At 37.6% G+C, this 16,656-nt stretch overlaps 1 protein-coding gene across 2 annotated transcripts in view; it reads right to left on the bottom strand.

Annotated features, from left to right (window-relative positions):
• LOC143706793 (inactive rhomboid protein 2-like) overlaps window positions 1-16,656 on the bottom strand; it is a 195,295-nt gene that overhangs the window by 66,529 nt on the left and 112,110 nt on the right. For both annotated transcript variants that reach the window (XM_077199097.1, XM_077199098.1), the window contains 6 exons: window positions 7,129-7,338; window positions 4,464-4,592; window positions 3,627-3,745; window positions 3,279-3,491; window positions 3,054-3,165; window positions 2,782-2,856 (listed from right to left, as the gene is read on the bottom strand). In XM_077199097.1, coding sequence (XP_077055212.1) covers window positions 2,782-2,856; window positions 3,054-3,165; window positions 3,279-3,491; window positions 3,627-3,745; window positions 4,464-4,592; window positions 7,129-7,338 — 858 coding nt within the window. The remainder of the gene's footprint in view (window positions 1-2,781; window positions 2,857-3,053; window positions 3,166-3,278; window positions 3,492-3,626; window positions 3,746-4,463; window positions 4,593-7,128; window positions 7,339-16,656) is intronic.

Genomic DNA, 16,656 nt, shown 5'->3' with positions numbered 1-16,656 from the left:
TATCTAAAAAAATTAGCATTTCATTAAAAGGGTCTCTAAACGAGCTATTAACCTAATCATCTGAACCAACTAATTAACTCTAAACACCTGCAAAAGAGTCCTGAGGCTTTTAAAAACTCCCAGCCTGTTTCATTACTCAAAACCGCAATCATGGGTAAAACTGCCGACCTGACTGCTGTCCAGAAGGCCATCATTGACACCCTCAAGCAAGAGGGTAAGACACAGAAAGAAATTTCTGAACAAATAGGCTGTTCCTAGAGTGCTGTATCAAGGCACCTCAGTGGGAAGTCTGTGGGAAGGAAAAAGTGTGGCAAAAAACGCTGCACAACGAGAAGGTGACCGGACCCTGAGGAAGATTGTGGAGAAGGACCGATTCCAGACCTTGGGGGACCTGCGGAAGCAGTGGACTGAGTCTGGAGTAGAAACATCCAGAGCCACCGTGCACAGGCGTGTGCAGGAAATGGGCTACAGGTGCCGCATTCCCCAGAAGCGCCTGACCTGGGCTACATAGAAGCAGCACTGGACTTCAGGCATTTTGGCATTTCCTTCTCCCCAGTCTTCCTCCAGACTCTGGCACCTTGATTTCCGAATGACATGCAAAATTTGCTTTCATCCGAAAAAAGTACTTTGGCCCACTGAGCACCAGTCCAGTGCTGCTTCTCTGTAGCCCAGGTCAGGCACTTCTGCCGCTGTTTCTGGTTCAAAAGTGGCTTGACCTGGGGAATTCAACGCTGTAGCCTGTAGCCCATTTCCTGCACACGCCTGTGCACGGTGGCTCTGGATGTTTCTACTCCAGACTCAGTCCACTGCTTCCGCAGGTCCCCCAAGGTCTGGAATCAGTCCTTCTCCACAATCTTCGTCAGGGTCCGATCACCTCTTCTCGTTTTGCAGCGTTTTTTGCCACACTTTTTCCTTCCCACAGACTTCCCACTGAGGTGCCTTGATACAGCACTCTGGGAACAGCCTATTTGTTCAGAAATTTCTTTCTGTGTCTTACCCTCTTGCTTGAGGGTGTCAATGATGGCCTTCTGGACAGCAGTCAGGTCGGCAGTCTTACCCATGATTGCGGTTTTGAGTAATGAAACAGGCTGGGAGTTTTTAAAAGCCTCAGGAATCTTTTGCAGGTGTTTAGAGTTAATTAGTTGGTTCAGATGATTGGGTTAATAGCTCGTTTAAAGACCCTTTTGATGATATGCTAATTTTTTGAGATAGGAATTTGGGGTTTTCATGAGCTGTATGCCAAAATCATCAGTATTAAAACAATAAAAGACCTGAAATATTTCAGTTGGTGTGCAATGAATCTAACATATATGAAAGTTTAATTTTTATCATTACATTATGGAAAATAATGAACTTTATCACAATATGCAAATTTTTTGAGAAGGACCCGTACATTGCAAGAGTTGTTTTCACATTTTATACAGAAAAAGGAGATAGCAGTATATTCAGATAAGACCCATGTCCTCCACTCCTGCTTTGAGGCCCTGCCTTCGGGGCGCAGGTTGCATATACCGTATGTTATAAAAATAACATTTATAAAAGATAATTTGTTCCACTGACGGAGATTGTTTTAATTGAGGTAGTTAATAGGTATATGCATAGGGTATGTATGCACAGGTATGTGTGCGTGCATTTATGCAGATATATATTGTATTCATTTGTTTTATGTATGTTTTTGATAGGGACAAATGTATGTCCCATGTGTTTAATTATGTGGTTTATAATGTGGTTGTACAGTGTTGATGTATTAATTTTTTTTTTTAGTTGATGTATTTGTTTTTCATGCCAGCGTTGAATTTCTGTCCAGGAAATCTGAACAGACAATAAAGTCAATCAAACATGACAGTATGACAGCATGACAATGCTCCAATGATAGCAAGATATCGCTCCAAAACGCACATCTAAATCATCAAAAAAAAATGACTTAAAGAAAAATACATTTTTTGGAATGGCTCAGCCAGAGCCCAGACCTGAATCTTACAGAAAATCTGTGGAGCGACCTGAACAGGCCTGTGCACAGGAGATGCCCTCGCAATTTAACAGATCTGGAATGAAGAACAGTGGGAAAATATTCCCATGTAAAGATGTGCCAAGCAGTTAGACATCTATCCAAACAGACTGAGTGCTATAATAAAATCAAAAGAGTGCTTCAGCTAAGTATTCGTTCAGGGATGTGATACGTTTTTTTCTCCATCTGAAATTTCACTTTGGTATTCAGTGGCAATGCCTAATGTGTAATTTTTAAATTAAAGGTAAGTTAATTTAAGTTTTGATATCATTAACGGCGTTTAACAGCTGCCTAAACAGGGGTGTAGGCTTTTTATATCCAGTGTAAATATAGCAACTTAAAGGTGCTCTAAGCGATGTCGGGTGACATCACTTCTTGTTGACGTTTAAAGTATTGTCAAACAAAACGAAAGCTAGCTAGACCCTCCCTCCTCCTCATCCGTGCACTAACTCCCCAAACCCCACCCCCAAACCCTTCTTATTGGTTATTGGCTGGAACAGTTTGTTATGTTTCGTGGTGCGGGTAAGCCCAGTTTGTTTTTGTTGCCGTTTGTGGAGCCTGGGGTGTCTACAGAGACTGTGTTTTTTTACAGTGTGTTCAGGGGACAGGCAGCTAGCGGATAGTGAGGAGATGTTTGTTGTATGTGACAAAAAATGTTTTGGCCTAAAAAACGCGTGACATCGCTTTGAGCACCTTTAACATTAAAACTTTAGTAACTTCCAAAAAACATCCTGTTAAGTCTGACGTCGTGCATCACTCAATGTGTCACTTACAGAGCAAGGACCAATCCAGAAGTTCTCCTGCTGTACATGCTTTACACTCTCATAAATTCCTTTGTTTCTCAGTACCTTAAAAAAAAGAGGGGAAAAAAGAATGAAAAGGATAATGGGCAACCAAATGTATAATAAACAGTTTTGTAATTGCTCACACTTTTGTGCAGTTACACAATATCAGAGCAGGCCCCCACAGAAAGAGCTGCATAATGTAGAATGGACTGTTACATAATTACATAATATTATCTTCCTATATGTTAATGTTATCTTACCAGCTGAGTAGTGGTATGCTGGGCAAAGCCCACAGGAGCAAATCCATATGTAATGCAGGCCAACAGTGTTATGACAATATGCACAAAGGTGATCCAGTAGGTAAAATATGGCCTGACAAAGAAACAATTAATGATCAAATCTTTCTCTGAATAGTTTAAAAGCAACATCTAAGGCTGAGAAGCTCCTGGTGATTTTGAGGAGCCTAACTGGGTTTTCTTACTCACCGATGACTGTGAAAATCTTCTAGTTGTTTCTGTACTTGTCTGCTGAGGCTGCCTCTATAGTGTCGGTTCAGCCACTTCCCCACCACACCCATCCCATACTGACGCTTCTGCTTATCAAACGCAAAGTGCTTCACTTTGGAGGCAATTCGACCACCACGATAAGAAGAGGCTTTCCCAGAGGATGTCACCGTTTTGGGGATATTCTTTTTTCCTCTGGAGAAAAAGAGAAAAGGAACGGTAAGATTAAATCAGGTGAGCACTAAAGTGAAAAGCTGCTGAATAGGCTTTGTAAGGCAACGGATGTACCGTTATAATTTAAATTCTTTACAACTTCTGCTTTTAACTTACAAGCTGGGGAATAATATTCCCTCGCCTAAAGAAACATTTTCCACAGGACAAGAAGCTGATAAAGGGGGTGACTCAAAAACATCATCTGCCATAGAATAAAGCTCCTCATGAACATCAACCTGTGAAAGAGAGGAACAGAGACAATAATTAAACCATGTACACATTATCCAACTATCTGTCTATATTTGTTATATATATTCAGTCAAGAGCTAAACAAATATTAATGAGTAAAATTTTCAACAAAAAAAAAAACAAATTTTGTTTGACAGTGTCGCTTTCGCATACTTTTATAAGAGTACTTATGCAAATATGCTTTTAAGTGCGAACAATGTAAACATTTCTGACACTTAAGTGCATGCTTTTTGCAATAAAAAAAATGTATTATGGTTTAAATTTAAAATGAATGCAATTAGTTAAAGTGGGTTATAAAAGCACTCTTAAGGAAACCTTTTCATGTAACTTTTACAATTCTATTGTCTTTGAAAGTGTCTTGCGAAAGGTACCGACAAGCATTTAGTCAACACATCAAAATAAGTGCGACATAAAAAGGTTATTACATTTTTTTTAAATGTACTTTAAGGTAAACTGTTCAATTTATTACAAAGTGCAATTTTGCAATACATATTTGTGTTAATAAACAGTCATGAACGTGTACTCTCTTTGAGCAGACTTACATAGCATTTTATTTCATTAATATAATATTATCTGCAAGTGCAGTTTTCAAAACAAAATATAGGCTAATTATAAGATTTGAAGTACACTACGAGTGTACATTCAACACAATTAAGCACAGAGGAGAGGAAAAGATTGGAGACAAACCCAGATAAATCTACGCACTTTGCTAAAAAAAACTGAATCAGAGGTGTCCACTGTATCCACAGTGTCTTCCTCGAGCCAACTGTGCCGAGCAAAACTCCTCCTCTGAAATCCACGTCCAGTCTGAGTGCCCTGTAGACCCTGTCGACCCTACAGGACCAGAACAAATCAGGGGAGGACAATACCACATGACACAACCTCTTTTATTCCAATATAATACAACCAGACAAAAAATAATAATAATATTTGAGCTCAGCCATTTAGCCATAAATAGGACTGGACAATTAATTTATAATGATCAGAGGTACAGTATATACTCATTACTATAATTTATCATAATCATGCAGGTGATAGTTCACTTTAAAATGAAAATTATGTCATCATTTAATCGCTCTGGTTTTGTTCCAATGCAGTATTGTCTTTCTTTCCTTTTTGGATCACAAAAGGAGAATTAAAAAAAAGAAATGTCCCACTCCCGCTCGTCCATATAATGGCAGTGAAAAGTGACCAGCATCAAGCTTTTTAAAAAAAAAACTAACAGAATGATTTCATGTGATGCATGCCAAATATTTCAAGTGTAGTGAAAAATAAAATCAAATGTATTAATGTATTATTTAATGTATTTAATAACAATACTGACCTTGGCCAATGGTCTATATGCACAGCTACAGGACGTGCGTGTTCGTGAGACTCTATTAGCGCCGCAGTACAATTTTTAATGTTTAATGTTAAATTTATCAGTAAAATTTCACAATTATAGATAGGCTACTTAAGCAAAAAACTAATACAAATGTAGCAAAGTAAAAGTTAGCTTCAAAAAACTCAGTGAAAGTCAATATTGAAACAGTTACAGAAGACAATCAGCAATACAATAAGAACAAAGAAACTAATTACAAACTAAACTGACAAATAAATCCAAAAAAACAAAAAATACAAATTAAAAAACAGTGCTTTAAGTTTTTCAGGCAGATGTGCAAACAGTATTATTCAGATAACTAATAGTATACAACCGAAACTGAAAGTAATCACATGTTAAATAACACTGCATAGTCTTAACTGTATACATGTAGATTAATCCTTATTAAAGCTACAGCATTTATTCATTCAAGAGCAGTGAATGATTTTTCCTTTGTTTGATTAACATTAATGACACAGACGGTAGCAGTGGTATTGAACTGCTGTCACTTTAAGACCGAATGCACGGATCCAATATACTGTTACACACGCGTTTGTTTGTTTGTTTACATTCACTTAAGACATAAAAGTATGTGTTTACATGGATGCTTACCAAAATGGCATTTTGACATTTCTGAGTGTAGACTATTTGACCATATAGGTGTGAATCCAAAGCCCACAGAATACTTTGCTTATGCGCATTCCACCCCGTCTCAGGGTGTGTACAGAAAGACACCTGGGGAACAGTGTCTCTTTTGCAGATTAATGCGCTTTTAATGACACTGTTTAATATCAGGCTCATCTTGCAGTTTAGCAACAGTAGACTGCATTTTACAACACTCACTTATTTGGCTGATTTGTATGTTAAGTTTGGCTTAGGGAGGAATGAAAGCGCACCGCTGAATGTGGTGAAAATCGTTTTACCTCTATTATCTTGTTTTCCTAATCGTTGGAAGCCAAAATCAAAAACAAAAATCAATTATGATTAATCGCACAGTCCTACGACTAACACACAGATATTTTTTACCCAAAATAAGGTACATAGATTGTATTTCATGTTACGTTTTTGTTCATCTTGATTTCTCAAGAGACTAAACTGCTATGCTAATAGTCTCACGAATGTGCACGTTGAGTAGCAGTGCACAGAAGACCGACAGCCAAGGTCAGGGTTTCCGTAAAATTGTACATTAAATTTTGGTTTATTTTTCACCAAACCCTATTGTATACCCCTAAAACCCTTAGAATATAAAGTGTAGCATGGGATCATTCTGCTTGATGCTGGTCGCTATTCACTGCCATTAAATGGATGAGGGCGAGTGGGACTTTTTTTTTTTTTTTTTTAAACCTGTAAGATTTTCATTCATCTTTGAAACACAAATGAGAAAATTTAAAATGAAATCTGAGAGATTTATGACCCTCCACTGAACTTCCACATTGTCGCTTCAAAAAGTTCACAAAGAGATCGTAAAAACAAATCCATATGAATCAAGTTGTTTAGTCCAAATTTTCTGAAAAGACTCAGTGGATTGATCTGATGAACAGCTTCAATTTAAGCTTTTTTTAATCACATATAAACAGTGATCAGCGATCAAAAACAGAAGCTCAATCGTACTTGCTTGACGCACGAAAACAAATCTCTTTGGTTCTTGCAGAAGCTCAAACATGCTGTGTAACAAAAAAATAAACCTCATTGGTTCTCGCACATCAAGCAGTCATTTCTTATTTCTTATTATCACAGAAATTTCTTAGATTTCATTAAAATATCTTCATATGCGTTTCGAAGATGAACGAAGGTTTGGTTTGAAATTACATGAGGGTGAGTAAATTATATTATGGATGTGAACTAACCCTTTAAATGTATACACACTGCATACACAAGTATCTTACCTGGAGGTGAATGCTAACATGCAAAAAATCTTAAATCACTAATTAAACTAATTCAATCTTAAATAATAGATTATAAATATCTACAGAGGTGTGATGTAAAAACTTTCCATGGTGACAAACACACCTTAAGAAGGTTGGACGCAGCACGGAGGCTCATACGAGCCACAGATTCTCTTTTTCTCCTCGGCAAGCGTGTGTAACCGGAGCGCTGGCTGGTGAACGAGCAGAGAGAGGTCACACCTGGGGTCCAAGGAGAATATGCTGTATGGGGTGTCCTCGGTCGCTCAGACTCTTCATAACGGAACTGCCGCCCACGAGCCAAAGGATCCACAATCTTAAGAGCGACAGAAAAATACTCTTTTTAGATTAAGTAGTGATGGCAATAAAATTAAAATACACACATATTAACTGACCAAATGTCCTTAATATCTTATTAAAGGGTCATGAAACCCTAAACTAAATTTTCTTAGATTTTAACAGAGGTAATGTGTGTTGAACACCATTGAAGACAATTTTAGCATCTGTTAGATTTAATAGTAGGGTGAAAATGGTTAAATTTTAGTTTTTTTCCGCTATTTTCGTCTTCCGGGTTTAAAATCTTCATCGCAGGCTGTGACGTGGCAGAGCACTGTATAGTGCGTTGATGACTCGGTCTCTCATAATTATTAATGAGTTTTTATATCATATGAGAAGACACTGTCTCTCAATTATTCATGACACCAAGTGGATCTTTCCAATGACAGACATGTCAAACTGTGATATCGCGTAGTAGAGGAGAGAGACAATCATGGGACGCAAGTGTATATTCTCGTGGAGCAAAAGTCAAAGTGGGTTGAATATATTTCTTCGCGATGCAGCCAGTGCTAGACTCTGGCTCATGACGGTTGATTGGCCATCAACCACGGACACATCTAATCTGTACGTGTGCCGCAAACATTTTGCCCGAGAGAGCTTCGAGAACTGGAGAATGGTGGACTTCGGCCTTGTCGATGACCAATGCAAGTTACGTCATGCGAGTAATGTGGTACCAAGTCCCGAGGACTTTTCTATCCCTTCAGAGGTATGTGTGTGTCTAAAATGTAACCCTGGTCATTAGGTGTTCAAGCACGAAGTGCTGAAAACCTATTGTATTTGTGCTGATTTTTATTATTAGGTGTTCAAGCACGAAGTGCTGAAAACCTATTGTTTCTGTACTGATTTTTATTAGGTGTTCAAGCACGAAGTGCTGAAAACCTATTGTAATTGTAAGGATTTTTAGGTGTTCAAGCACGAAGTGCTGAAAACCTATTGTAATTGTACTGATTTTTATTAGGTGTTCTGAAAACCTATTGTAATTGTACTGATTTTTATTATTAGGTGTTCAAGCACGAAGTGCTGAAAACCTATTGTAATTGTACTGATTTTTATTAGGTGTTCAAGCACGAAGTGCTGAAAACCTATTGTAATTGTACTGATTTTTATTATTAGGTGTTCAAGCACGAAGTGCTGAAAACCTATTGTATTTGTACTGATTTTTATTATTATTATTATTATTATTATTATTCTCCGCTAAAACGCATCGTGCAGCCCAAACCGTAAGTGCTGGAGAGCTGAAACTTTGTCAGATGGTAGTACAAAAATCGAGGAGAGGTTATCAAATTATGAGCCCGATTGGCCTATAGGTGGCGCTATAGCAACCAATTGCGCGAAACTGCTCATAACTCCTAGACCGTATGTCGTAGACTCAAGTGTCTTATATCACTGGAAAGCTGGAAACCTGAAGTAAAAAATGTATATCTCCGATTTCATTTCCGCCATGACAGATTTTCCGCCATTTTGAATTTTGTCGAAAAACTACTTTTGCGAACTAGTCCCTGGTTTTTCGCCCGATCGGAACCAAACCAGTGCCAAAATGCTCTCTGGAGTCTGAATATCAATAATTATCAAAAAAAAGTTGAAATTTTGATTAACTGTCGCTAGAGGGCGCAAAATGAATGTTGTGGGCGGAGCCTATTTTACTAAAATGGCTATAACTCAAGAAGTAAATGAGATAGCTTCACCAAACTCGGTACACATGTGAATGAGTTGATTTTGAGGTCACAGTAAAAAAATTGCGTCGATCTAACACTAGGTGGCGCTATAACATTAAAAAAACATAAAAGGGGGTGTGGCCACCTGACCGTTAGTCCGATTGACCTGAAAATTGGTATGCAGTGTCTTGGTCCAAGGCCCCATGTATGTGTAAAAGGATATTGGCGTATCTCAAAAAACATGGCCGCCATCGGCCAATAAAGTTTGAGCACCTGTGAGACGAGGTTAACGGAGGCCAATCGGTACGAAACTCAATGGGCATGTTCGACTCATGGCCCAAGAGGTCTGTAAGAGTTTTGAAAGAAATCGGCCACTAGTTGGCGCTAACGAGTTTTACGGCTCTGTAATCACGTGGTGTTGCACACATCCCCACAAAAGGCATATCATTTGATAGATCTCCTCATGATGAACAACTTTGCCTCTAGAACCATTGCTGTCAATCAAACCGTTCATTAAATATTCACGAATATGTTAAAAACCTACTTTTGCGAACTAGTCCCTGGTTTTTCGCCCGATTGGAACCAGACCAGTCTTGGACAATTCTCTGGACTCTCTAGATCAATAATTATCAAAAAAAAGTTGAAATTTGGCATTTGGTTGGCTATAACAGGGTCATTTATAAAATGGGCGTGGCAAAATATAGTCAAAAGCCTATAAATCCTATACGAAAACTCAGAACTTCACAAAAATTGGTGAGCATATGTGACATAACATCATGAACAAGCATGCAAAATGTTATGGAGATCGGACAATAGGTGGCGCTATAACTGTTAAAAAGCTTTAAAACCATATATTTCCTATGGTAAATTGCCTGTATTGGCTGTAAATGGTATTTTCCATCTATTGTGTCAGTGGTTAAATTAATGCTAAATAAAACTTAATGTCTTTTGATGCTTTTGTGCTTAACGGCCTTAAAGGCCTTAACTGCTTGAACACCGCTAAATGCTGCTTGTTATTATTATTAGGTGTTCAAGCACGAAGTGCTGAAAACCTATTGTATTTGTACTGATTTTTATTATTATTATTATTATTATTATTATTATTCTGCCGTAAAACGCGTCGTGCAGACCAAACCGTAAGTGCTAGAGACTTCATATTTGGGATTAAGGTAGCACAGAAATCGAGGAGAGGTTGAGAGAGTATGAGCCCGATTGGCCCATAGGTGGCGCTATAGTAAAAAAAAACGTGAAAGTGATCATAACTCCTAAACCCTATGTCGTAGACTCAAGTGTCTTATATCATTGGAAAGATGGACTCTTGACTTAAAAAACGTATATCTCCGATTTCATTTCCGGTATGCAAATTTTTCCGCCATTTTGAATTTTGTCAAAAAACTACTTTTGCGAACTAGTCCCTGGTTTTTCGCCCGATCGGAACCAAACCAGTGCAGAAATGTTCTCTGGAGTCTGAATATCAATAATTATCAAAAAAAAGTCGAATTTTCGATTTCCGGTTGCTAGGGGGCGCAAAATGAACGTTGTGGGAGGAGCCTATTTTACTAAAATGGCTATAACTCAAGAAGGAAATGAGATATCTTCACCAAACTTGGTCCACATATTAATGAGTTCAATTTGAGGTCACAGTAAAAAAACCGCGTCGATCTAGCACTAGGTGGCGCTATAACATTGAAAAAACATAAAAAGGGGTGTGGCCACCTGACCGTTAGTCCGATTGACCTGAAAATTGGTATGCAGTGTCTTGGTCCAAGGTGCCATGTATGTGTAAAAGGATATTGGCGTATCTAAAAAAACATGGCCGCCATCGGCCAATTAAATTTGAGCACCTGTGAGACAAGGTTAACGGAGGCCAATCGGAACGAAACTCTATGGGCATGTTCGACTCATGGCCCAAGAGGTCTGTAAGAGTTTTGAAAGAAATCGGCCACTAGTTGGCGCTAACGAGTTTTACGGCTCTGTAATCACGTGGTGTTGCACACATCCCCACAAAAGGCATATCATTTGATAGATCTCCTCATGATGAACAACTTTGCCTCTAGAACCATTGCTGTCAATCAAACCGTTCATTAAATATTCACGGATATGTTAAAAACCTACTTTTGCAAACTAGTCCCTGGTTTTTTGCCCGATCGGAATCAGACCAGTCTAGGACAATTCTCTGGACTCTCTAGATCAATAATTATTGAAAAAAAGTTGAACTTTTTTATTTTTCTTATGGTATTAAAGGGTTATTTAGAAAAGGGGCGTGACAAAATGCACCCAAAAGCCTATAAATCATAAATAAAAACTCAGAACTTCACAAAAATTGATGAGCATATGTGTCATACCATGGTGAAGAAGCATGAAACGTTTCATGGAGATCGGACAATAGGTGGCGCTATAACTGTTGAAAAGCTTTAAACCCATGTATTTCCTATGGTAAATTGCCTGTATTGGCTGTAAATGGTCTTTTCCATCTATGATCGTATAATTTTCATATCTTAATGTTTAAAACCAGTGCAGTACAATTATCTGGACTCTCTAGATCAATAATTATCAGAAAAGGTATAATTACTTCATTTGGATGGCTATAATAGAGTGTAAATCGGATGGCTATAACAGCTATAACAGCTTGGATGGCTATAACAGCCAATAAGTGGTATTTTACTGCCCCCTGCTGTCATTTCATCATACTACTCTCTAATATTTTTATATAAAATTGATATTTAGACTTTATTAAATCATTATTTTAACATTTACAATCACATTTTGTCAAAATGCATCTATTGCTCTGTACTCTCTACAACAAGAATTATAGGAAAATGTATAACTTCTTCATTTGGATGACTATAATAGGGTCACTTCAATATGTAGCCTTGACCGAAAGCCAATATCTTTTCAATAAATGCTCATAGCTTCTTAAAAAAAGGTCGAGAACAGCTATAACAGCTTGAAAAAGGCTAACAGCCAATAAGTGGTATTTTACTGCCCCCTGCTGTTTAAAAAAAGTCATTTTGTCACACTACTCAACTATAATTAATATTTAGACTTTATAAATTCACTATTTTAACATTTACAATAACATTTAGTCAAAAATCGTCTATTGAAGTGACAATTGAGTCACACTGGCTCCTGAAGTTCCAAATGTCTCTATCTACATCAGAATGAGCGTGTGTAGATTAAATGATATGAAAAACATGGCCTATTGTATAAGTAGGCTGTAATAGCACTGTTGTCCACTAGATGGAGTAGCAGCATTAGATATATTTAATCTTTTTTTATCAGCTTTCAGCATTGGCTAACAAACAAATGCTTAAAGCATTTTCTTTAATTAGTTTTATATTATTACATTGCAAAGAAATATGTGAAATGCTCATATACCATTAAAACAGATTTTCACAATAACATATCCCAAAAGTGTGTGTGTGTGTGTGTGTGTGTGTGTGTGTGTGTGTGTGTGTGTGTGTGTGTGTGTGTGTGTGTGTGTGTGTGTGTGTGTGTGTGTGTGTAAGCATGCATTATGGAGTTAACATGAAAAAAATGGTTTGCTTCACTGGAGAATACTGGAGAAACAAAGTAGTTGAAAATGAAAGTGAGCCAATAAGTGGTCTTCTACTGCCCTCTGCTGGCCACTCTTCTTATTAATTGTCTTTTTTTGTATATAGACACTATAAAATCACTTAAATAACAATTACTATTATAACACATTCATATTTTGTCAGAGTTTATCACTTCAATTGTTCTTATGCTTCATATAATTGCTATCAACGTGGTAAATCATGGTAAATAACGCCAGAAACATGGTAAATCATAGTAAAAAAGGTAAATCATGCTAGAATCCTTGTAAATTATTCTAGAATGTGCTATATCATGGTAAATCATCATATAACATGGTATATCAAGGTAAACTATGGAAAATCATGTAAGATTCATGGTAAATCATACTGGAACATGGTAAATCATGAAAAATCACACTGAAATGTAGTATATCATGGTAAATCATGCTTGCTACATAAAACTTAATGTCTTTTGATGCTTTTGTGCTTAACGGCCTGAAAGGCCTTAACTGCTTGAACACCGCTAAATGCTGCTTGCAGCTTTAATTATTATTATTATTATTATTATTTTCCCCTAAAACGCATCGTGCAGACCAAACCGTAAGTGCTGGAGCTCTGAAACTTTGTCAGATGGTAGTACAAAAATCGAGGAGAGGTTCAGAGAGTATGACCCCGATTGGCCTATAGGTGGCGCTACAGCAATCAATTGCGCGTAACTGCTCATAACTCCTAAACCGTAAGGCGTAGGCTCAAGTGTCTTATATCATTGGAAAGCTGGACTCTTAACTTAAAAAACGTATATCTCCGATTTCATTTCCGCCATGATAGATTTTCCGCCATTTTGAATTTTGTTAAAAAACGACTTTTGCGAACTAGTCCCTGGTTTTTTGCCCGATCGGAACCAAACCAGTGTAGAAATGTTCTCTGGAGTCTGAATATCAATAATCATTGAAAAAAAGTTGAATTTTCGATTTCCGGTTGCTAGGGGGCGCAAAATGAACGTTATGGGAGGAGCCTATTTTACTATAATGGCTATAACTCGAGAAGTAAATGAGATATATTCACCAAACTTGACACACATGTGTATGAGGACAGTCTGGGGTCACAGTAAAAAAACCGCGTCGATCTAACACTAGGTGGCGCTATAACATTAAAAAAACATAAAAGGGGGTGTGGCCACCTGACCGTTAGTCCGATTGACCTGAAAATTGGTATGCTGTGTCTTGGTCCAAGGCCCCATGTATGTGTAAAAGGATATTGGCGTATCTCAAAAAACATGGCCGCCATCGGCCAATGAAGTTTGAGCACCTGTGAGACGAGGTTAACGGAGGCCAAACGGAACGAAACTCAATGGGCATGTTCGACTCATGGCCCAAGAGGTCTGTAAGAGTTTTGAAAGAAATCGGCCACTAGTTGGCGCTAACGAGTTTTACGGCTCTGTAATCACGTGGTGTTGCACACATCCCCACAAAATGCATATCATTTGATAGATCTCCTCATGATGAACAACTTTGCCTCTAGAACCATTGCTGTCAATCAAACCGTTCATTAAATATTCACGAATATGTTAAAAACCTACTTTTGCGAACTAGTCCCTGGTTTTTCGCCCGATCGGAACCAGACCAGTCTAGGACAATTCTCTGGACTCTCTAGATCAATAATTATCAAAAAAAAGTTGAAATTTGGCATTTGGTTGGCTATAACAGGGTCATTTATAAAATGGGCGTGGCAAAATATAGTCAAAAGCCTATAAATCCTATACGAAAACTCAGAACTTCACAAAAATTGGTGAGCATATGTGACATAACATCCTTAAAAAGCATGCCAAATTTTATGGAGATCGGACCATAGGTGGCGCTATAACTGTTAAAAAGCTTTGAAACAATGTATTTCCTATGGCAAATTGCCTGTATTTGCTGTAAATGGTGTTTTGCATTTATTATCATGTAATGTTAATATCATAATGTTCAAAACCAGTGCAGTACAATTCTCTGGACTCTCTAGATCAATAATTATCAGAAAAAGTTGAACAACTTCATTTGGATGGCTATAATAGGGTCACTTCACAATGTAGCCATGACCTAGTGTCCCCAAAAGCTTATATCTCTTCAATGAATGCTCAGATCTTCTTAAAAACAAGTCAGAACATGTGCCATATGACTCCAAACAATCATGACAAATTTCAGACAGATCGGACTAAATTTGCCTCTATAACAGTTAAAAATGAGAAAATTAAATGAAAATAATGGCATATTAAGCCAATAAGTAGTATTTTACTGCCCCCTGCTGTTTAAAATATGAATTATACTTGATTAGTGTGACAAAATTACTATTTAGACTTTATAAAATTACTATTAACATTTACAATCACATTAAGTCAAATTTCATCTATTGAAGTATCACTATTGACAATTCTGTCACATTGACAAATGTGAATCCTGAATGAGACATAGTTCAAATCTCTGTATCTACAACAGAATGTGTGTGTAGTCCTATGTTTCTGAATAAATTCTGAATAATCTGATTAATAGTTTGCAAAGACATGTATGAAATACCATTCAAATATATTTTCATTATGATTGTGTGTGTGTGTGTGTGTGTAAGCTTGCATAAAGGAGTTAAAATGGAAAAACTGGTTTGCTTTAGTGCAGAACAATGTGTTATATTGTGGTAAACCATGCTAGAAGAGGGTAAATCATAGTGAATCATACTAGAACTTGGTATATCATGGTAAACTATGGTAAATCATGCTATATTCATGGTAAATCATACTAGAAAATGGTAAATCATGAAAAACCACACTAAAATGTGGTATATCATGGTAAATCATGCTAAAACATGGTCTATTCCATCTATTATGTCAGTGGTTAAATGCTTGCTGCATAAAACTTAATGTCTTTTGATGCTTGTGTGGTTAAAAATCTTAAATGCCTTAACTGCTTGAACACCGCTAAATGCTGCTTGCAGCTTTAATTAGGTGTTCAAGCACGAAGTGCTGAAAACCTATTGTAATTGTACTGATTTTTATTATTAGGTGTTCAAGCACGAAGTGCTGAAAACCTATTGTATTTGTACTGATTTTTATTATTATTATTATTATTATTATTATTATTATTATTATTATTCTCCGCTAAAACGCATCGTGCAGCCCAAACCGTAAGTGCTGGAGAGCTGAAACTTTGTCAGATGGTAGTACAAAAATCGAGGAGAGGTTATCAAATTATGAGCCCGATTGGCCTATAGGTGGCGCTATAGCAACCAACTGCGCGAAACTGCTCATAACTCCTAGACCGTATGTCGTAGACTCAAGTGTCTTATATCACTGGAAAGCTGGAAACCTGAAGTAAAAAATGTATATCTCCGATTTCATTTCCGCCATGATAGATTTTCCGCCATTTTGAATTTTGTCGAAAAACTACTTTTGCGAACTAGTCCCTGGTTTTTCGCCCGATCGGAACCAAACCAGTGCCAAAATGTTCTCTGGAGTCTGAATATCAATAATTATCAAAAAAAAGTTGAAATTTTGATTAACTGTCGCTAGAGGGCGCAAAATGAATGTTGTGGGCGGAGCCTATTTTACTAAAATGGCTATAACTCAAGAAGTAAATGAGATAGCTTCACCAAACTCGGTACACATGTGAATGAGTTGATTTTGAGGTCACAGTAAAAAAACCGCGTCGATCTAACACTAGGTGGCGCTATAACATTAAAAAAACATAAAAGGGGGTGTGGCCACCTGACCGTTAGTCCGATTGACCTGAAAATTGGTATGCAGTGTCTTGGTCCAAGGCCCCATGTATGTGTAAAAGGATATTGGCGTATCTAAAAAAACATGGCCGCCATCGGCCAATAAAGTTTGAGCACCTGTGAGACGAGGTTAACGGAGGCCAATCGGAACGAAACTCAATGGGCATGTTCGACTCATGGCCCAAGAGGTCTGTAAGAGTTTTGAAAGAAATCGGCCACTAGTTGGCGCTAACGAGTTTTACGGCTCTGTAATCACGTGGTGTTGCACATATCCCCACAAAATGCATATCATTTGATAGATCTCCTCATGATGAACAACTTTGCCTCTAGAACCATTGCTGT

This window comes from Siphateles boraxobius, unplaced genomic scaffold, assembly GCF_051911475.1.
Source record: "Siphateles boraxobius isolate OS27281-9 unplaced genomic scaffold, OSU_SipBor_1 41, whole genome shotgun sequence".
NCBI lineage: Eukaryota > Metazoa > Chordata > Actinopteri > Cypriniformes > Leuciscidae > Siphateles > Siphateles boraxobius.
This window is presented reverse-complemented; position numbering and strand designations above follow the sequence as displayed.